The 22,739-nt window shown below is 41.7% G+C and overlaps 2 protein-coding genes across 2 annotated transcripts in view; one reads left to right on the forward strand and one right to left on the reverse strand.

Annotated features, from left to right (window-relative positions):
• Positions 1-2,264: 2,264 nt before the first annotated feature.
• ID2 (inhibitor of DNA binding 2) lies at positions 2,265-6,162 on the forward strand. The gene is made up of 3 exons (XM_042480263.1): positions 2,265-3,133; positions 4,412-4,476; positions 5,510-6,162. Exons 1-2 carry the CDS (start codon positions 2,693-2,695, stop codon positions 4,466-4,468), a joined length of 498 nt encoding a protein of 165 aa, XP_042336197.1. The 5' UTR covers positions 2,265-2,692; the 3' UTR covers positions 4,469-4,476; positions 5,510-6,162.
• A 15,583-nt stretch (positions 6,163-21,745) lies between these two features.
• Positions 21,746-22,739, reverse strand: part of KIDINS220 (kinase D interacting substrate 220) — a 64,235-nt gene continuing 63,241 nt past the window's right edge. The window contains exon 31 of the mRNA XM_042463496.1: positions 21,746-21,873. Coding sequence (XP_042319430.1) covers positions 21,853-21,873 — 21 coding nt within the window. The 3' untranslated portion in view covers positions 21,746-21,852. The remainder of the gene's footprint in view (positions 21,874-22,739) is intronic.

Consider the following 22,739-nt stretch of genomic DNA (forward strand, 5'->3'; position numbering starts at 1 on the left):
CGGTTGCCCCTAGACCTTGGGACTCCCTCCCTAGGGAAGCTAGAATGGGGCCCTCCTTACTGTCCTTCCAGGACTTTTCTAGTCAGGCAGCCTTTTAAGTACTGTATTGTTTAAAAGTATACTGTGTGACTTTTAAAAATCTGTTTAAAGTGTATGTTTTTAAAATGGACACAACTGGGTTTTGATTTTCATGTGGACTTTTTGTACCTTTTTAACTGCAAACCTTTTAATCTGTAAGATGCCTTGAGTCCCAGTCCTCAGAAAAGGTGGGCTATAGACAAAGTTAATAACAACAACAAGAAGTTGCTGTGTGCCTTCAAGTTTTTTCTGACTTACAGTGACCCTAAAGTAAAGCTATTATAGGGTTTTCTTGGCAAGATGTGTTCAGATGAAGTTTGCCATTGCCTGAGGCTGAGAGAGTTTAACTTGCCCAAGGTCCTCCACTGGGTTTCATGGCTGAGATGGAATTCGCACCCTCATCTCCAGAGTCATAGTCCATAGCTCAAGCCACTACACCACACCGGCTCTCAAATAGCAGTTTTGGTTAGCATATCTGTGAAACGTCTGGGCTCCAGGAGTACACTCCCAGGAGAGACAAAAGAGCTCTGTTTGGTCTTGCCTAATCAACACATGTTCCTGACTGAGTTACAGACAGGATGGAGTAGTGGTTTGAGTGTCGGACTAGGACCTTGGGAGACCAGGGTTCGAATCCCTGCTTGGACATAGAAATCTGCTGGGTGACCTTGGGCAAGCCATACTCTCTCAGCCTCCGAGGAAGGCAAGAGGAAATTTGTCCTCTGAACAAATTCAGCCAAGAAAACTCGTAATAGGATCACCACATATCAGAAATGAAGACACGGAACGATAACTCTTTCTCGAGTGCCTCTAACCCCATTGTACTGTAGTAGCTTTTGGCAAAAATTGTTGTTATTATTTGTCATCAAGCTGACTTTGACTCACAGCAACCATCTGACGGAGCAACACAATAAGGACTTTATCACACAGAGGCAAATTGGAGGCAAATTGGTTAAATCCCATGCAGAAATGGGCGGGATTGTTTTTCAGATGCATTGGTGTCAATGAGAAATAACGCAACATTAATCCAAACGTAAAGTCGACAAAACACACTCCTTTTAACTTTTGGGAAGTTCCCGAAAATAGGAAGGAAGGGGTTCTGTCGGCTTTGCCTTTGGATTAATGTCGCATTATTTCTCATTGAGGCAAACGTCGTCTGAAAACTACCCACTTTTGTGGGTTATTTCTCATTTCTCTTTGGGTGAACACCGAACGTCATGTGAAAAACAACCCGCTTTTGTGGGGTTTTTTTCCTTCTCACTTTAAATGAAGTTTCTGCAGCACTTTGGATCTTGCAGCACTTTGGAGACTAACTGAAAGAGAACTTAGCAGCACGAGCTTTTGTAGATTAGATGCACCTGAGGCTGAGAGAGTGTGACTTGCCCACGGTCACCCAGTGTTTTTTTTAATGCTCCAGCGGGCAATTGAACCCTGATCTCTAGAGTCCAGAGTCCTAATCCAACACTCAAACCACTACACCACACTGCTGTCACTACTCTTAGCTTAATAATGATGTTTCTGTTTCATTCCCTTTCCTTTTTATAGGCAGTCCCTCGAAAGCCAAAGGACAGCCAGTATAGCATAGAGATGTGAGTGTTGGACTCTGGAGACCAGGGTTCGATTCCTACCTCTGCCATGATGAAACCCACTGGGTGACTTTGGGCAAGTCACACTCTCTCAGCCTCAGAGGAAGGCAATGGCAAACCTCCTCTGAACAAATCTTGCCAAGAAAACCCTAAGATGTCACTATAAGTCAGGAAACCTACTTGAAGGCACACAACATAAACCACTTTTTTCAGCGATTTCATATCATGTGATTCATTAGATAGGGAGAAAAATTAATTAAAAATAGTAACTAAAGTGCAATGAATAAATTATTTATTTAATATAACTAAACTGGATGCCCTGTGGCTTGGAAGCAGGCCAAGCAGGATGCCCAAATGACCATTGCACTGCTTTTCTCCTCTGACTGACACAGATCTAAAGAGAGAGAGATTCACTAGCCACAGCTGTCCAGGGTGGCCACGCCTCCCTTTGTTGCGATTGGCTCCGAACGCGGAAGGCCCGAGCGTTCTCTGGAGCCGTGTCTACTCCAATCCGAGGCTCTTCCGCGCGTGACGGACACCTCGCGGGCGTCCAATAGGAGCGAGCCCAGGGGGTGGGCTGGACGTGGACTATAAAAGGCCGGACAGGCAGCTCCGGCTTCATTCGCGCTGGAGGCGAGGCAGCGGAAAGGAGGCAGGAAAGGAGAGGAAGAGAAAGAGAAAGGGAGAGGCGCTACTGAGAAACCGCGGCAGCCTTTCTCCTCTAGACACACACACTTGTCTGCTTCAGTGTGTTGTGCTTTTCTTTCACAGACACACACAGCCTTTGTGTGCTTGGGTTGTGCCTTTCCTCCACACACGTCTGCTTGAGTGTGTTGTGCTTTTTTTATACACACACACAGCCCTTGTGTTGTGCTTTCCTTCCACCCAGAGACACACTTGTCTACTTTCTGTTTTGTACACACACGCACACACTTGTCTACTTGAGTGTGCGTTGTGCCTTTCCTCCACTCACTCAGCGAAACAGAGTGTTGTGTGTTGTGGGTCCTTGTGCTGCTGCTGCTGCTGCTGCCATGAAGGCTCTGAGCCCCGGGCGGCCCTCCTCGGTGCGGAGGGGCGGCAGCGTGGGAGGCAGCCTGCTCTCTGAGCCCGGGCTGGGCATCATCTCCCGGGGCGGCGGCGGCAAGGGCTCTGCCTCCTCCTCCTCCTCGTCGTCGTCTTCCTCGTCCCTTTCGTCGGAGGACCCTCTGAGCCTGCTCTACAACATGAACGACTGCTACTCGAAGCTGAAGGAGCTGGTGCCCAGCATCCCCCAGAACAAGAAGGTCTCCAAGATGGAGATCCTGCAGCACGTCATCGACTACATCCTCGACCTCCAGATCGCCCTCGACACGCACCCGGCCGCCGCCCTGGTCAGCCTCCACCACCCCCGGGCCCAGGGCCCCGGCAGCCCCGCCGCCTCCAGGAGCCCCCTGGCCGCCCTCAACACCGACATCACCATCCTCTCCCTCCAGGTGAGCACTTGGCTTGGCTGATCCCCTTCCCTCCCAGCAAACTACACATCCCAGGGCTTCCCACAGCAGCCCTTAGAAGTTGTAGAGGGCATCTGGCACCCCAAGACTCCTCTGATGATGGAGAACTTGGGTGCTCCCCCTTTCCTTCCTTCCCACTAAACTACACATCCCAGGGCTTTCCATAACAGCCCTTAGAAGTTGTAGAGAGCATCTGGCATCTCTAGCCTCTGATGACCGAGAACTTCGGTGCCCCTTTCCTCCCTTCCCAGCAAACTACAGATCCCTAACCACCTCTGATGGAGAACTTGGGTGCCCTCCTTCCCAGCAAAACTACTACACATCCCAGGCTTTCCACAACAGCCCCCAGAAACAGTAGAGAGCATCTTGCAGCGCTGGGAACCCTATCCTCCTCTGATGATGGAGAACTTGGGTGCCCTCCTTTCCTCCCTTCCCAGCAAACCCCAGTAGGAACACATCCCAGGAAACTAGAGAGCAGACGAAGGGAAAGAAAGCAAGTTCCCAGGGATAAAGACAGCATTGAGGACGAGGATGATAAGCTTTATTTTTACCCCGCCTCTCTGTCAAGAGACAATCGAGGTGGCTTACAATAAAAATCCATGTAAAATGACAATATCCCAATTATTCCCTCCCTCTCCCCTAAAACATCAATTAAACACACTTAATTAACTGTTAAAATAATCAAGAGATGGGCAGGAAGGGGCCAGGTTTGCTAGTCAGGAAAGGTTGGGATGAGTTAAGAGGTGCCAACCTGCATGATGATGATGATGATGATGATGATTACATACAGTTACAAGAGATGTCAACCTGGATGATGATGGTTGATCATTATTATTATTACTACGAGTACTGATTTGTATCCCACTTGTTTCCCAGAATTGGGACTCAGAGCAGCTTCACAACATTAAAAAACAACAACCCCACAATACTATTAAAAACAGAAAACAAGTTTGTGTTTGTGCAACCCCTAAAAGTAGCAGTGTTGTGGTTCCCCCTTTTCTGGGTGATTTTGTTGTGTGTGTGTGTGTGTGTGTGTTTAAAAGCAGAGACTAGGCTGCAAAGTGCTGAGAAAGATACCTTTTGGCAACTCCCTTCTGTCCATGGTGTAAATACCACTCTGTGTTGTCTGTGGTTGTTGGTTTGTCAATCCCAGTTTGAATGACTTTGTAATCTGGAGTTAGTAATCTATGGTTCCATGAACTGTTAAGCATCTTAACATCACCACCTCCTTCTTCTTCTTTTCTTCCTCACCCCTTGCAGGCAGCTGAGTTTCCTTCAGAGTTAATGTCAAACGACAGCAAAGCACTTTGTGGCTAAATGAACTGGTAAGTGCTCAGTTATTGGGGTTTTTTAACATTCAAAGATGTAGTAGCAGTCTGGAAACCCTGGTGAAAGGGGACCTTTTGAGACTCACCAACATTAAAGCAAGTGGTAGGAAGAGCTTTCCTAGACTTGAATCTACTCAGCATGAGTTTTCACTTGAGCCTACTAGCAGCATACATCTGGTGAGGAAATAGGCTCAATTCTATGAAAGCTCACATTGAGTGGACTCAAGTCTATATGATATCTCATGCTACTATCTTTCTTTCTTTGGGTTTTTAAAAAGTATATGATCTTAAAAGGGTCTTGCAAAGTGGGAAGGTGTTGGGGATTTGGAGGGAGGGATTGACAAGGGGTTGAGAAAACATACAACTGTCTAAAAATGTGTCAAAGTGAGTAAGTTGGCCATTAAACTTCAAGATCTTAAGGGGGTGACCATTAAACTGCAAAATGCCATCTTCCGAACACTATGTAGAGAGATCTTGTGGCACCTTTGAAACTAACTTGAAAGAAAGGTTGGCACCATGACCTTTGGCAGACTTCAGTCTCCTTCCTCAGATGTATTGAAATATAATGCACTATATTTACTTGAAACATTTGCTATAAAACGAGAGGCAGAACTTTAACCTAGTGAAACATCGGATACAGGATTGTTCCCAGTGTCAGCTGAGCTAGTAGTCATTAAATTGCTCCAAGACATAGGTTCTGGCCTCTTAGTCTTTACAGAGAGATTTGGACACTGAATGTATAGGGAACTGGGTTTTCTGCCAATCGCACACCCCAGAAACAATTTGTGTTTCTTTCCTATATCCTCTGTGTGTGTGTGTGTGTGAGAGAGAGAGAGAGAGAGAGACAGGGAGGGGGGAAGAGGAGGGAAGCACATTTGTGTGCGCATACTGCATCTGGACGCCAGGGTTTGCCCAATCTTTGAGTGTTTGGTTAAATGTTCAAACTGTGGCTTCCTCTCTGGCGCCAGTCTGTCCGGACCTCTGCCCTGTTAGCATTCTTCTAAATATGCCTCTCTTCAATCTTTTGCAGGTGTTTGCTGACTTCTTTTTTTTTTTGCACAAGAAGAGACAGCTTTTCCCTTTTTTGTTCCTTTCTTTCTGCAAGCTGCTGAATCTGATTTTCAGTTGTATCTAGAGGGGAAATCCAGATCCAGTTAAATGGACACTTTCCAAGAGAAATTGTGGACACCGCCTCCCCTGTTCTCCACGCGCCATGGACTAATCTCTTAATTATTTATGAACAGACTTTTAAAAATCGCCCTTTCCCTAGTTGGAAGGCTTCATTTATATACTATTCCCACAGCGGGGAGCGAAATGAAAATGTAAAGATCTCTTGAGGAATTGCCCGTATTAAGCAGACTTTGCCTTTTTGCCTCCAAAAGGTGGAGCGTGAGTACTAGAAGGATTTTAGTGTTCAGTTTTTCAGTGAAGTCTTTGGTCAAAATGATCTTCTTTTGACACAAGTTGTAGGACTGAATGCTTTGTATATATTTATATATATATATATAAATATGGGAATGAAACTCCGAACTCTTTAATTAGAGTTGTCTTGGATAGTAGCAGAAATGCCCATTTCTGCAGAAAGTGTAATGATGTACGTAATCATGCTGAACTTTTTATAAAAGTTTGGTTGTAAACCTAACCTTTTTATACAAGATCGAAATAAATTGTGTGTTTATTGAACAGCTCGATTGCTTTATTCACAGGGACCGATGTTAGTTTGGGAGTTTTGGTTAAAAACAATAGAAATAACTAAATGATGATTAAAATACAGAGTGATTTTAATAAACGCTTGAAATGACTGCTCTGGTAAATTGTGGAAACAACACAAAAAAGCCAAATGACGTATCAATCAGTTCCTGAGATCTTGTGGGAGAAAATGCTTAATTTGTTCCTTACCTTGAGAGCCATGTTGAACTTTGACAAACTCGGCTAAGCAGGAGAAATTCCTTTGCTGTTCTCTTTTTTACCCAGAGGTGATTGCCTTGCATGAACTTCTCAGAGCAACTATAACTTTGGTTAACTTGATCTTCTGAATCATTACACAGAAATGAAGGTTTGCAGATGGCTGTCAGCTTTCTCAACTTCTCACTTCCTGTAAAATCTTGCAATGCAAAGGCTGATGTAGTATAGTCACTAAAACGTAAAAGTTCACATGAATCTCTTTGCAGTATGTCAAGGAAAAAAGGGCATTAGTTAATCAGTTGCAGCAGCTTCCCTATATGACTAAACTGTTGAGAAATGAAAGTCACCCTCATGTTATTGATTAAACTTTGGCTGCTCTAAGCACTGTTCTCTCTCCCGCAAAAAAAGGAATCAAGTTGCATTTTGTGGAACTGCCTGAAGGCTGCAATCCTGTACTGATCTATGTTTGAATTGCAGAGACTTCAGTGGAATTTAAGGAACACACGCAGGATTTGATCTACTGTCAATCTTGATTCTTTAATCTAGATAGCTGTTACTATGTTTACCTATGGAAAAAAGTTCTTTCCCTTTCCTTTTTAACAAGCTGCAGGAAAATAAAGCTGTGCATCTGTTGAGTAAAGGAGATTTGCTAGTGATGCATTGCTGGGCACCTGGGCTGTGGGGACTCTTACAGTGAAATGCAGAAGGCTCACCTGAGGCCTGTAACACTTTCACCAAAGAGAACAGGTGTGTGGGTGGCGCCACACAGTCTGCTGCAGCTGTCTTTTCTCTTTCTTGCCCTTGACATCAAATGGGAGGTGGGGGGGGGGGGAAGCTCTGATCTGTTGAATACAAAAGGTGCCCCAACCAGGCTTCCCAGAAGGGACCAGAGCCAGTCTAAGTGCAAAAAGGAGAGCTCACTTGCTGTCCCCGCTTAGATTTCAAATAGGAAAAGACCTCTAGCTTATAAGTGTGCATATCCATAATTCTGTCTTTCAGGGACAAGTTCTACTTTTCCCCAAACCGGGCAAGAACAGTACTGTCAAAAGCAGAACTTGGCACATTTAGTCGTACTGGGGAACTCGTCACATAAGAGACATACCTCTCTGCTGCTGTTTACTTTGGAGTGGGGCGAAGCTCCTATAGAGTACGTTGGCTGTTTTCCAGTGACACATGCCGCACAAATACAAGTCACTGTCCAGCTTTGCTCTTCCTTCCTTTCAAGGCAATTCATCTAACATCCAAATTCAGGCTTATACTGTGGGTGGAACATTGTCTTTTAAGACTGTCAAATATTAAAATTTACTTTGGTGTGGTTAAAAGTGTCAAAACCTTTTAGCAATTAACAACTTTTGGGATAGTCATAACACAATGGAAATCTGAAGTGCTGTATGAATAACTACATGTGTTTTAACAGTTTCTCACATCAACTGTAGATTGGGGTGCTCAACACCCAGGGTCTAGGAGCCATTTTTGCATCCCCCAGGGTTTTGGTGGGATGCATCCACTATGATCCCCTCCCCTTTGGTAAACATCACTCCCCAAGCAGCAGAATAGTTTGCCACTTAAATTTTGACTCCCTCCCCCAGTCTGTTCTAGAAGGGAAGAGGCATATTTAGAAACAGGAAGTGATCAGAGAGTCACATCTGATTTAGAATCAAAAAATGCTTTTTACTGGACTAACACAGGCCCCATGGGATTGATAAAGTAGCATTTAAATAGGAAATCATGCTTTTCCCCCTGACTTTTGAGAATGCAGTTTGTTATTCTGAAGGTGAGAGATTGGAGAGCAAGAGATGATTCCCACACTGCTGTCAGCCTCATGTGCCCCATGGGCTGCACTCTGCCCAATCCTGTTGTGGAGGAATGAATAGCAGAGAACAACGGGAACAATCAGTACAAACATAGGCTTGAGAGTTTGCAAACATAACACATTTTATGAATTATTAGATTTGATTATACTACAGTGTGACAGACATGGAGTGTACATTAACACAAAAATGAACAAATTTCTGTTAAGGCACAGAGAAGCTGTTTACACCACAAGTCTCTAAAAGTTAGGGGCGGGGGGGAACCACTTCAGGTTTTGCAAACTAGGTATTCTTTTAATGTAAAACAGGGTAGGGGAACACTCTGCGTATTTATAGTCAATCTTCTGCTACTCCAGACTTGTAGAAGGCAAACCAATTTGTAGAAGACAATTCCACCCTTAGAAAAAGAATAGTCCAGGGAGTCTGGTGGGATTGAGGGCTACAAAAACAGACTATGGGAGAACACACTTTGCTCACTCCCAGGGTTGTAGCTAGAGGTGTAATAAAAATGAGGTCATGACCACCCTGTAAGAATTCTGTCCTCCATGAATTTTTCCCTCAGTACCCAAATTTCAAGTATTGTAATAACTTAAAACTTCGGTCGAGTATTTAGGAAGTAGTTTAAGCAACCAAAGAAAATGGGCAGGCAAAATTAGCAGATGTGAACAAGCAGATACAAGAATTCTCATGAGTTTCAGTGTTTCACCTTCTGCAATGTTAGAAGTTTTGCACTTCTGTAACTGCACTTCTGGGGGTGGCAATGACTTCAGAGAACCTTCATACTCAGGTTTGTTAATCTGTGGATCTACTGTCAGTCATTAATGTAGAGAACGCTCATAACCAAGAGCTCTTGATATTTAATGAAGTTTAACATCACTCTCTTCCAGGTTAGCATTCTCTGAAGATGCCAGCCACAGATGCTGGCAAAACTTCAGGAATAAACATAGGACCACATAGCCCGAAAAAACCACAAAAAACTATTTAGCATAACATTTCAGCTCCTGTAAGCAAGATGGTAAAAATGTGGTGATATGCTGTGTGTTCCTTTCTTGCCAAACAAGTCCTTGATGCCACATTGTTGACCATTAAATACAGATTAATACAGAAACTATATTGCAGTTAGAGTACATCCTACAAGACATCATTACAGCCACTAACTTAGCTCTAAAACTGAATTAAAGTCACAGAGGAAAAGGCTATCAAACAAAGGCACAAGTCATAATGGCTACACACTATCTCTAGGATCAGAAACACCATCCTTCTCAATTCCAGGTGCCTCCAAATACTAATCCTCTTGTGTTGTCCTTGTGGATTGCTCACATCCATCTGGTTGGCTAACAATGGAAATGGGATGTTTCACTAGAGAGGCCTTTGGCCTGATCCAGCTGCATGTTCTTATGTTTTCAAAGAAATGATTCCATAATTTAAACACATTTTGGAAAGGGGGGGGGACCCAATCAGGATTAACTAAGCTTTATTAAGCAACTATGAGAACCTGCTTGGCAATGGTGGTTTCTGAAGGAACAGTGCACTGTGCCAATCATTTTCTCGTTGAGACCTAAAGGGAGCATAGTGCCACCATTATTCACATTTACAGATTCGGTAAACACAAAGAGAGGTGGTTAAGAAAAAGCTAAGTTGAGAGGTGGTGTGTTCGGTAAGGTAACCTAACCAGGCAACTCTAACAACTTCTATGAACTAAGCCAGTCTCATAAAATATATTCATAAATTTCACTGTCACGTCCAAGTTACAGAATGTAAAATTAAGTGAACTGTCCAGTCATGAGTGTAGAGTTGCTAGGAGTTTGCCAAAACACAACAGAATCACAGCAAGCTAAACAAGCACTCAAACCTTGCCATTCAGACTATTCTTCCATGGCCGAGGAGATAAAAGTTCTGCGCTGTGATGTGTAATTGTAGCACAATGCATGAAAATATTTAATAGCTCTGTTTTTGAGGTACATTCCATTCATGCCATCTTATTTTTGGTCCACTGTCACTGTCTGTGGAGATTGAGTGCCACCTTCTGGTCCAAGCACAGAAAACACATTTTTGAAAAAACTTCCTTTTTGTCTTTAGCAGCAACGCTATATTTAAAAACGATAACATAAAAACCCACAAAAATAGTGATCTCTTTATTGAGCCAATAAAAGTATCACAGTATATGGTCAACACAGCTGCCCCTGGATATGTTTACTACACAGTATTAAGGGGCATTGAATGCAACCTTCAAATTCAGGATAAATTCAGTCACCTGAAAAACAATTTTATAACTTTAGCTTAGCTGTTGAAGAATACCTCAGCAGATACCAAGAGCCCCTTGTACTATGTCATATATTGGATAATGCTCAAAAAGGTGTTTGCAAACCCACCTTTTCAGTCCAGTAGTTCCCTCAAAACAGTCATTCTATGTCAGGGGAGTATGGCAGATCAGTAGCAATGTCACCGAATTTTCTACTTGCCTTCAGCTGGAGATACTGGAAGGATATCACTTGCAGTGGCCTCCCTTGAATGGCTGCATTCCCCAACTCAGAAATGGCTATGCTGGATGGGGCTACCAGACTGAAAAGGTGGGGTTTGGGGATGGTTGCATTGAGGGCACTAATGTAGTTCCACCTGAGGAACTTTTACACTACGTTTCCTTAATACAGCATTCCATACTTTGCAAAATGTATAAGAACTGGTACCTGGATTCCTTGTTTGCCTCTTTCTTTTTTCTCTTTTGAAAAATCATGTCTGGTGACATGTGGGCCTTGGACTGTGGTTTGGTTAAGACAATGGAAATCTTGCTCAACTGTTTTGGTTTTGTAAAAGTAACATTTTGAAGAATGAGAGCATTTTGTAAATAGGGCACTATATATGGGACTGTTAATCTCTTGTGATCAATACCCAAATAGATTTACCCTCCATTATATCTTAACTCTTTTCCAAAGCCATGTACACCAGTGCCATCACCATATCCTATGTGAATTCCATCACTCGCCTTCCATCTTCAGGCACCCCAGGTCAGTGTAAATCTACGCAGAGGAGGAGCACACTAGTACTGTTCCTCTCTCATGTGTTTCCATCACTCTCCACTCAAGGAGCTTGGCTTTCTGGATGAAACTCTCTTCTGGTCAGGGAAACCCTCTCTGAAGCTCAGAGCCTTGACTTCCAAGAGTTCTCAATTGCTCACACAATTTCTAATGACAGAGGAGGCTCACCTCTTGAGAATGTTGCACAGGGGGCTCATGGGGCAATGGGAACATGTGGTGAGGGGTGCAACTAATACCCTCCTCCTTTCTGCATGTTTATTAGGTACATATTTTAAATGCCTGGGCTATTGTATTATGTGAAATAATTACTTTTGTCTGTTATGTCATTGGCATAACCTCAGGTTTAAATACTGAGAACCTTCTGTCCACTCTCTCTTTAGCCATGGTTTTACAAACATCTATCATGTCATCTCCCTCCCACACTTAATCTTCTTTCTTCCCCTGGAAAGTCCCAAGCACTTTCCTCAGTCTTTTCACAGAGGGGAAGTAAATCCAACATTTCCCCAAAGGCATAAAGGTATGTGGTTCCTCCCCCATATTTCCCCCTCAAAACTGCCCTGTGAAGCAAGACTAAGCCAGTGAATGGTTCAAAGTGATCCAAGTGAGTTTAAGGATTTAGTGGGGATTTTCAATCTGGTTTTCCCTAATCCTAGCCCTGTATTCTAACCATGCATTAAACTGGCTTTGAGTTGCTCTTTTCCATATTTTTCTTTCTTTCAGTGCTGTAACAAGAATTTTATACAGTATTTCAAGTAAGACCAGACCATCCATTTATTATATTACTATGCTAGTCACACATATGTACCAGTTTGCCTCAGTAATTATCTCTCTCTGCATTATGGTTTTCAACATGACATCAAGATGTCTTGGATAGTCACAAAGTTCAAATCAATTAGCATGTCTAGCAAGGTGTACATTCAGCTTTAGTTTTATTCCAATGTCCATTATTTTGGAGATAACTGCACTGATCTACATTTAGCATTTGCCATGCTATTGCCCATTTATCAGGCATGAGAAGTATTTCAGGATTCAGATTTCATAATAAATTGTTAATAGGACCTGCATCCCACATGACTGCTACATGTATTCAAGAATCTTGCGTAGAAAGACTTTGCTAAAAGACCAGTATGTATCCATTTATATATTTATCGACATTTTCAAAGAATTAGAAGACTGATAAGGCAAGACTGCCTGTTCAAAAGGCATCTTCAGGAAAGAAATGCTGTTATGTATTTATAACTATTCCAGAATTAATACATCCAGCCACATGCTGTTCACTTCCAACATTGGAAGCCATGCTCCACATTCTTTGTGTTGATGTTTGATGGTCGTACACTTGCGCTAAGGCTTCTTCAGTCACAACACCTCAGCTCTGCAATGTCAACCCATGGAAGTTCACTCCTTTTTTGACCACAGCCCATTTCTGGCTTTCAATCTTTGTGCTGCTAGCCGGGGTTAGTAATGTTACCAGTTTGTTAGCTATGGCATTTATTTCCAGACAGATGGGGTTTTGATTTTTCATTAATTTTGCATTCTGAAATTGATTGTTTTATTATTTATGTTGTACTGTACTTGGAATACCATAGAAGGTAAAAAAAAGCAGGGTAGATATTCTGTAAATAAAATAATGTTGCCAACAGATCCATAAGTTTTATATCAGTTTAAAATCCGTGTTACATTGCCTCCCTCTTCTGGCAAGGCAATGTTGTCTCTTTTTGTTAAAAGTTCTTTAAGAATGTTGGATTAATGCTTTCTGGGTCCAATGTCTTGTTGATTTATAACCAATTACTGTAACATGTCATACCTTTCTTTGGCACTGCTGTTCAGAAGCCCCCAAATCTGAGACAGACTTCCCTTCAACATATTATTGAATGAAGATGATTCAGTAACTGAAATGCAAACCATTTTCCTGCATTCTCTGCAATATCCTAAAGGTTCTACTGCCTCCATAGGTATGTGCAAGTGTGCAAACAGTTCCATATTATAAGAGTGTTTTTACTTTTTATGGTTTCCTTGACTCTTCTTCTGAAACACAGCAATAGCTTCTTGGATGTTTTGCTACTACTCTGTGTTACACATTTTATCTAGGCTGTCAGTCAATGGTTTTAATTTAGTTTAATGTGAGGGTTTGATGTGAACGTATGCGTGCACACACACAACATAGCTTTTCTTCTGCACATTATTTTTTGTCCAATATTCCCACCTACAATGATTCTGTGACTAAATTTATTTCTCCAAAGGTTTCTAATGGTTTGTACTCATTATCTCTGCCATGTACAGCATAAACGCCTCTGCAACCTGTTTCGTCCATCTGTAGCGTTTATATCTAGGCATCATTCTACCTTAAAATATACTCCAAATATATGTGAAAACTTCTATAGACACTCATTAAATGGACTGAAGAGATTGCATTAATCAGCCCACCACTTGTAACACACTTGCCACACTTACTTGAAAGCAAAACAGATTAATATAGGATCTTTATGGGCAAGTCTAAACCTTTGTTCTGCTATTTGACTAAAGCTTTTACTAATCTGGAGTGCTGGACAGAGACCAAGTACCATATTATTCTCCAGATGAATACTACCACATTTTCATCAGGAGAGAACAATTTTCCTTTGCAAAAGCTCCAAGCCACCAAACAAGGATGAAGTTGCTTTGCCTCCTTAGGCCTGACTGCATTCTCTTCATTTTAAAGCAACTGACTCATGCCAAACAAAGACCAAGAAACCCTAATTCTTGTAGAACAATGTATACCAGCGTGAGTACCAAAGGAAAAACAGGACTTTCTGCTATGACTACTGAAGAGGCCAAACTTGTTGGAGCTGTCCAAGGGACATGACATTTTCAGGTGAGGGGGAACCCCTTAATAATGTGCAGTTCCAATCTGAGGCACTGAGCTGGTCTCTCAGCAAATGCAGAGGAACCAATGTGAGAAAGGAGCAATGGGTCACTGAGAGTGGTGTCTTTGGTAACTGAGCAGTGTAGGTTGTAATGAGGACTTTGACTTCAATTGATCCTACACAATGACAGGAACCCAGGACAGATTTTTCAACATGGTATGCTCCTGGCAATGAAAAGGAGGGTGGGTAGCATCTCGAATATCAAAACTTCCAGCTATCATCCGAGGGATGAAGAGTGTAACACATGTGTGAAATTACAGTTATGTTAACACAGCCCTCTAGGACAGTCTAGACCAGTGATTCTCAGGCTATCTGATGAGGGGGGAATGGCAACTATTTTTTCCCTCACTGTGCCAGGGACTGGCACCATATTTATGTCCACTGGGTGCAATTATTTCTTTCTTTCCTGGAAACTTACCAGGGACCAGTAGCCAGTGGATCTGGGGGCACTACTGTGATCAGCACTGGTCTACACTAATCTAAATCCTTCCTCTCCTTACCCATGCACATGGGGATGCTTATCAGCACCTCCCTCTCTTTCTTTGCTACCAGCACTCTTAAGTCTCACAGGATAACACAAGTCCCTACATACATGTTTGTGCCACAAGAGAACAGGAATAGGTATGAAGCAGGGACTCTGAGCTGAGTTGTGCTGCTGAGGAATAAAAAAACAACCACTAGACAAAATGTTTCTCAAAAGGAGGTAGCTTTTCATCCTAAAACTCTGACTCTGAAAATAAAATTATTAGTATCTCTTAAAGTCTGCCTTATTTAATAACACACAATGGCTGAGCAAAGAGCTACTACAGATGTCTTATTTTTAAAAGTGCAGAATTTTTAGTCAGGAATGCCCTCAGAACTAGAGCATACAAAACATTTTCAAGTGTTCCAAACTTTTCAGAAAACACAAACATGAGCAAGTCTAAACTGACTACTTAAAACACAGATCTCTTGGAAAGAATATTTTTGAATCAACTATACAGAAATGTTCTGAGCTAAACGAGCTCTATGTCAAGATCTGAGCTAGAGGGATGCAGCAGAGGGCCTCCTTTCGGGCATGCTCGCCTAACAGACTTGTTTCATCATCATCATCATCATCATCATCATCATCATCATCATCATCATCATCATCATCATCATCATCATCATCTTATTACTTTCAGCGTTTTCTGTTTGCATACTTCCAGACAGATGGTTCCTAGTGCAAACAATCAAAAGACACCGTGTAGCTCTTCCACTTTTTCTGATTTAACATATCCTTCCCAACAAGAAAACAGACAGAGGAAGTGGTGAGCAAACATTGTGTGTGTGTGGGGGGTGTTTTACAAGTAGATGATGATAGTGTCTGGACCCCCAGTAGACTTCTCTGAATGAGGCAGCTCAAATGCAGAATAAAAGCTTAGCCCAGATTGGGGAAATGGACTAGGAAAATGGCAGGCAGAGAAAAATAGGCTCCCCTTTCACTCCCAATCACACCCAAATCAGCAACCTCTTGTTCTAAAATCAGCTAGTCATTAGACATGTTTGTGCAGCATGTGCATTTTAGCCTACAAATATAGGTCCATCAGGCTACCTCTGCAGGTTTTGTATGTTGCCTGGCAGAGCTTAGAGAAGTTACTATTTAGACTACAGTGGCCATGCTGGCTAGGGAATTCAGTAGTGTCATCCAAAAAAGTAATTTTTCTTAAGCTCTGCAGTTAAGTAATACGTTAGAAATGTTCTTCCAACCTTTAATTTAAAAAAAAAAAACCTCACAGCATTAAAGCATTAACAAAGTCTACAGCCATAAAAGATTAAACGGCTGATATAACAGAAGTTCTCCTTAAGATTTCAGTGCAGGGGAGCTGGAGAGAAAATAACCCATACAAGAGGATATGCATAATGCTCAAATCGTGTTGATTTCCTTGTAGGCTTTCTCCAGTACATGGAAGGACATAGTGCACCTGTGTGGTATGTATGCATTTCTTCTCTCTCACCCATTCTTCTCAAAACATAACAAATACTGATGCTTCAGTGCAAAATAGATGCCTTTATTATGTTATTTAAACCCTGCTCATAGAAAATATTGCTGATATTTATTTAGCATTTAAGTAATAATACCTAACTGAAGAATAAATGTTATAGGTTAGTCAGGTCCATCTTGCCTAATGAGCCCACCCACTCAAAAGCAAGACCACCCAGTCATCCGATCCAGACAAAATTGTCACTTAAGAGAAGGGAAGGAAGATGCATTAAGGCCTTTATACACACATACAGTGGTGCCTCGGGTTACGAAATTAATTCGTTCCGCCATTCCTTTCGTAACCCGAAAATTTCGTAACCCGAAAAACTTTTCCGTTAGCACTGGAAAGCCTATAGCTGCACTTTGCAGCATTTGAATTTTGCGCCGAAATGAATTTCGTAACCCGAAACAGTTTTTGCCAATCCAACTTTTTCGTATCCCGGAAATTTCGTAACCCGATCATTTCGTATCCCGAGGCACCACTGTACACCTCTCTCTTAATGCAACAGTGAACTCTAAAATGATAGTACTTTGCTACACCTTTGGGCCTTTGTGTCTTGGCATGGCTGTGACTTCTAAGACTTTCCTGAAATTTGGCTGATAACAGTGTTTGATTCTGCTGCCAGGACTTCCCAGCTTTGGTATGTTCTTCTACCTCACTCCCAGACAACCTAACAGAGAAGTGATCTTATTCTTGCTTCATGGGTTTTAAAATAGTAAGCTGAAAGAAGCTCTTGAACTGTTAGCAGCAAGAAAACTTCCCTACCCATGTCCATACATTTGGCTGTTTCTCTCTACTGACCTAGCAGACATCCTTGAATTATATGGAAGAGAGGGAGCCAGATTATTCATCCTGAACTTTCTCCTGAGCTTATTTGGAGGAGGTTGATCACAGCTGCTATGGAGAGGAAAACCATCTCCTTTCATTTTGTACTCAGCATAGGCAGATGGGTGCCTTCAAAGCTTGTAAAGAAAGAGTATTTGTTGCCTCTATATTTTATGATTCTGAGCCCATGCCAGGTTGGGCAAAGGGTTTTACTAATGAATAAATCTTGCCATTGCTAAGCCTGTGGACATACATGTGTACACATGCTTGCGCACACACAAACACACACACACACACACTAAATCTAAAAAGAACAGTGTAGCACCAAATTGAAAAGAAGAATTTAAATTCCTCTTGTAGGTTAAAGAAAGTAAACCTCAAAGAAAGCCCTACATGGCCTGGGTCCAGTCTACTTGAAGGAATGCCTCCTTCCATACAATCCTTCCCACACACTCCGATCCTCTGGGAAAAACCTTTTACAATCCAGAAAGACCAGACTGGCGGTGACCTCCCGGAGGTCCTTCTCTGCCACCGTTCCAAAAACTTGGAATGACCTGCCAGAAGAGATTCCCCAATTAGCCTCACTTGAGGCTTTTAAAAAGGCGACAAAAACCTTTGTCTTCCAGCAGGCCTTCCTCGATTGATAATGTCCAGAACCAAGTGAATCCCCCTCCTTTTATTATTTTTCTTATTTGTGGTTTGTCTAGTAACTTTGTCATATTTTTATGTATTTCTAACCATGTTTTATTGTTTAATTTTATACTTGGGAGGGAGGGTTGGCTGGGGTCTTATGGGGCTTGTTGTTTTTATTGTTGTATATTTTATAAACTTTGCTGTTACCCGCCTTGATCCTCAAAACAGAATAGGCGGGATAAAAATATTTATTATTATTATTATTATTATTATTATTATTATTATTATTATTATTAAAGAAGGTATATCCTAAAATCACATTTACTAAATGAAATAAATGGTCAGGCCCCACCTGGAATACTGCGTCCAGTTCTGGGCACCACAATTCAAAAAGGACGTTGAGAAACTGGAGCTTGTCCAAAGGACGGCAACTAAAATGGTGAAGGGTCTGGAAACCATGTCCTATGAGGAACGACTTAGGGAGCTGGGGATGTTAAGCCTGAAGAAGAGAAAGTTAAGAGGTGATATGATAGCCCTGTTTAAATACTTGAAGGGATGTCATATTGAGGAGGGATCAAGCTTGTTTTCTGCTGCTCCAGAGAACAGGACACGGAACAATGGATGCAAGCTCCAGGAAAAGAGATTCCACCTCAACATTAGGAGGAACTTCCTGACAGTAAGGGCTGTTCAACAGTGGAACACACTCCCTTGGAGTGTAGTGGAGTCTCCTTCCCTGGAGGTATTTAAACAGAGGGTGGATGGCCATCTGTCTGGTATGCTATGATTGAAATTTCCTGCATGGCAGAGGGTTGGACTGGATGGTCCTTGTGGTCTCTTCCAACTCTATGATTCTATGGCAGGTTACAGACCGCCAAAATGTGGCGGTCTGCTGCCGCCACCGGTTGCAGCATCTGGGAACAGCAGCAGCCAAACGGCACGGTTCCCGGACGCTGCAAAGAAGGAGCGCGAAAATCACGCTCCTTCTTGCTCCTCGGAAGAGACACCGCGAGGCGTTAGTCGTGCACTTGCGGCATCATTTCCGGGGCGCGACGTGCGGATGCAGAGCGTCTGTTATGTCAAGATGGTGGCGGCCGTGTGGAACGGCCGCCAGCATTTATTACATACGGACTCAGTCCGTGCTAGGGGTAGGGGCCTATGATTCTAAGTAGAGGAGCATGAGCATCAAATCTATTTAACAGCATCCAGGAAATCTCGTAGAGGAATAGAATGTCTACCTGGCTAGCAGATATTGGTTATTGTTTTTCCCCCAACAATTTTAAATCCACAGCATTTTTATATTTTATATATTTTATTTATATACATATTCCTGTGTGTGTGTGTGTGTAATTAAATGTTGCAGCAGATGGAGTTTTTAATGGGATACTGTTTTTTATTTTATTATGTTTTAAATGTGTCTTTAAAATAGCTTTTAACTTGTGTTTTAATGTGCATTTTTAAAATAGAAATTTGGTAAGCGTGTTTTAACATTTATATTAACAGCTTTTACAAGTTGTACCATGTTTTTAAACAGTTATAAGACACCTTAAATCTCATCCTGGGAGAAAGGCAACATAGTAATGAAATAAAAATTTCATCTGTTTGAGATTCTGATCATATCAGAAATCTGTTTGACAAAAAACTAGTGATGATTGTATGAAAACCCAGATATCCATTTATTTAAACACAGAACATCCAGCTAGGATTCAGAAGACCCAAATGATGTACATTGCTTCAAGACACTTCTAATGTAACCTGATCAACTCTTTTATGTGTGTTTCAGTCTATAGTGTCCACACAGTGCCTCAGAAGTGATATGAGCCTAACAAAAGAAAAAGTTGGTGGAACTCATAATTCAGACATTTGAGTTGCTCTCAGCTTAGTCACCAACACTCTGTGCTCAGAAGTCATAACATCTGCCAATTCTAAGTGATCCTTCTCCCATACTATGGCGCAGTACAGAACGCCTGCCACCGCCTGTTTTACTCCGGAGGGACGGCGCAGCCCCCAAACCTCACACCATCACTCCGGAGTAAAAAGAACCCGGTATTTCTGGGTTCTTTTTGTGGCACTGGAGTTCGCACTCGCGACGTAAGTGATGCGTAGCAATGTGTGGACGCCACGCATCACTTACATCAAAATGGCGGTGCCATTTTTGTGCTGCCGCACTGTACTAGGGTTAGAGACCGTGCGGTTGGTGTGTGGTCTCTAACCCTAGAATCGGCGCCAGCATGGCGCTTCATGCCCGTGTGTATCGGGCCTAAGTTAACAAATTTCTGACAGAGGTGAATGCTGGCGATTGAAAAGGTGAAGAAGTGGAAAGTCAACCAGAATTACACTTGGTTAGGCAGGAAGCATTAGGTCTTCCTTTGGTGAACAAGCATAATCTGTAACAATGTTACAGGTAAAATATTAATTCAAACTATTTAAAAACACAAACAGATCAGACACTAGGGCAGACAACTGTGACTTTTTCAGATTTTTTTTTAGCCTAAAACTCATTTCATCGCAAAGGTTAAGGTAAGAGAGGTATACCAAAAATACCTGACGAAATACAGTTGCAAACCCCTGCAGTATGTGAATGAGCTGTGGCATGCCTCTATCTAGCTTGTGTATGCACACACATAACACATGTTATAGAAGGAAACTGGAAGCACCTGCTTGAGGAAAACTGCTTTGTTTAAGTCTAAAAATATGAACAACACATTATCCACTTAAAACAGTTTTAACAAGTAGGTCCCTGAGTTTCAACAAAACTGGGAATACCATGGATAGTTTAACAGAGGGAGATGCTTCTGGCTAAAGAGCAAGAAAATGTTTTCTGTCATATCCCACCTGACTTTAAAAATATTTCAGAAATAATGGTTTACCAACAACATCTGGTTAGGGATACTTTTTAAACAAGGTTTTGAATGCCTCTTCTGCTGTGCTGTGTTTCATTTCTTAGCATAAAGTACATGGACTTAACCATCAAGAGAATGACGAGTCTGCATTAAACTTGAGTAGTACTCCTCTTGACCTATTTCTAAAAACACATACACTGACCAGTAGCTTTGGAAATATGAAACTGCAATTACCAATTTGCAGCCTGACATATATAAACAACTGAGAATGTGTAAACCCACCAAGTATAATTTCTACTATCCCAGGTACTGTCCTTATTAAGGTTGGTATCATGTGTTTAAATGCAAGTTCTATTCAGCACAGGATTTACCCTTTCTGTGTAAAACCAATGTATTTCCACTTTCCTTATTGTATGTTTCAAAATGTTTTTCTAATGCATTATTCCTAACTACATGTTTTATATTGCCTTCTGTTGGACATGCTATTCAAAATAATAATGGATGGCTGTCTAAAATGTCTTTGCTAGAATTCAGAGATGACACACAAGATTTGTATAAGCTCACTGTAAAACATACTATACATAGAAATGATTATTTGCCACCAGCCATGCAATATTCCATACTCCTCTGAAGACTCATCCTTATTTTGAAAGAAGTACAGTCGTCTCTTGCAATCCATGGAGGATCTGTTCTGGAAAAGCCCCACCACCAACATGGTTAGCAAAAAACATGGGACCATAAGTCTCATTCTTTTCAATGGCCATGCACTCAGTGCACATGCACCCATTGAAAATGTTGGGGTTTGCCATCTGCGGAAGTTTAGATCTGCAGATGGCAAGTCCACAGTTGGCACAGGCATGCTGTATATTAGTCAAAGAAGTCCAGAGAGGAGGGCAATCCTATACTGTGGAATAATCAGTGCTCTCAGATGCTGTTGAATTGTAATCCTCAGCATTACTATTAGCTACGCTGACTAGGCATGCTGGGAATTTCAATCCAGCATCTAGAAGGCCACATGAACCCCACTCTTGCCATACTCATTTGCCTGGGGGAAATCCTCATCAAACTCATCAACCCTGGCTTCTGAGCAGACAGGTATAAACCGTACAGCCCTGAAGTTCTCCCACAACCAGTTGCTCAGTTTGTGGTAAAGGTTTGGCACAAAATAAATAAATGGGGGTGATCCAAATGGCATTTTGATAGTGTTCTAAGAAGAGGAAATGTAATATATATTCTTAGAGTATATTTTATATATTGCATTCATCATTTAACATGCAGAGTTAAAACATCAATAATTTTAAATATCTATTACACTCTAACTCAGACCTGGCTTTCTCTATCATCTGCTTTTGAATCTCATTCTTCAGTCATTATCTTCCTTAGTTTTCCTCATTCTCATGATGATACCAGTCCCTTCTCTAGTTTTGATTTTGTTCAGCCTGTAAATATCAATAAAAAACTTTTCAATAAAAATGTACTCAACTCATTCAGGTCTACTTCTCTCAAAATCAGCACTATCTGTCACACTAGCAATAGTACCTAAAAGTACCTGGCTTTTACATGGACTGGAAAAGCCCTATTTGATATATTGAGACTTTCAAGCAAAGCTACACAGATCTATAAAATTGCATCTGACTGAAGTTACAGCTGCTGAGACCCACAGGCATCCTTGTTGCCAAGGGACCTCCCTATTGGCTCTATGACAAGCTTTCCCCCTCCATGCCAGTAAGAGGGGTTGCCCCATAGCATGGGGAAAGGGTCAGTGCCATAGCAATGTTCACTGGAGTACTCCCACACCCCATCTTACAACTGTATAATTTACAACCAATGCTGTGATATGGAAGTCTGCCATCGAGTGGCTAAAGATCCTATTGCATGATTCAAACACATGAAAACATTTAATCAAAATTGACACATTTTAAGAAAATCATCACATTTTGCAAACTCCTAGTATACTAATAGTATAACATCAAATTTCAGATACTGTATCTAGGTTTCATGGCCTTTGAACTATTATTCTGAAAGACAGACATATATGTTTCCTTCCTTCCTTTCTTTTACTATATTAGTTGACCTAAGAGCACACACTACTGGGTGAGTATAAACACAATATAATTCAGTGACCAAACTGAAAAGTCTTGAATTATGCCCAGCTCCTTATCAGAATGGTTCATAACACATTGCAGAAATAATCCAGTTTGAGAGCGCTTTAAATGCCCTAGCTCAATGCTAGGAGATCTGTAGTTTTATGAGACATTTAGCCTTCTCTGTCAAAAAGCTCTGGTGTCACAATAAACTACATTTA

The sequence above is a fragment of the Sceloporus undulatus genome, chromosome 1, assembly GCF_019175285.1.
Source record: "Sceloporus undulatus isolate JIND9_A2432 ecotype Alabama chromosome 1, SceUnd_v1.1, whole genome shotgun sequence".
Taxonomy (NCBI): domain Eukaryota; kingdom Metazoa; phylum Chordata; class Lepidosauria; order Squamata; family Phrynosomatidae; genus Sceloporus; species Sceloporus undulatus.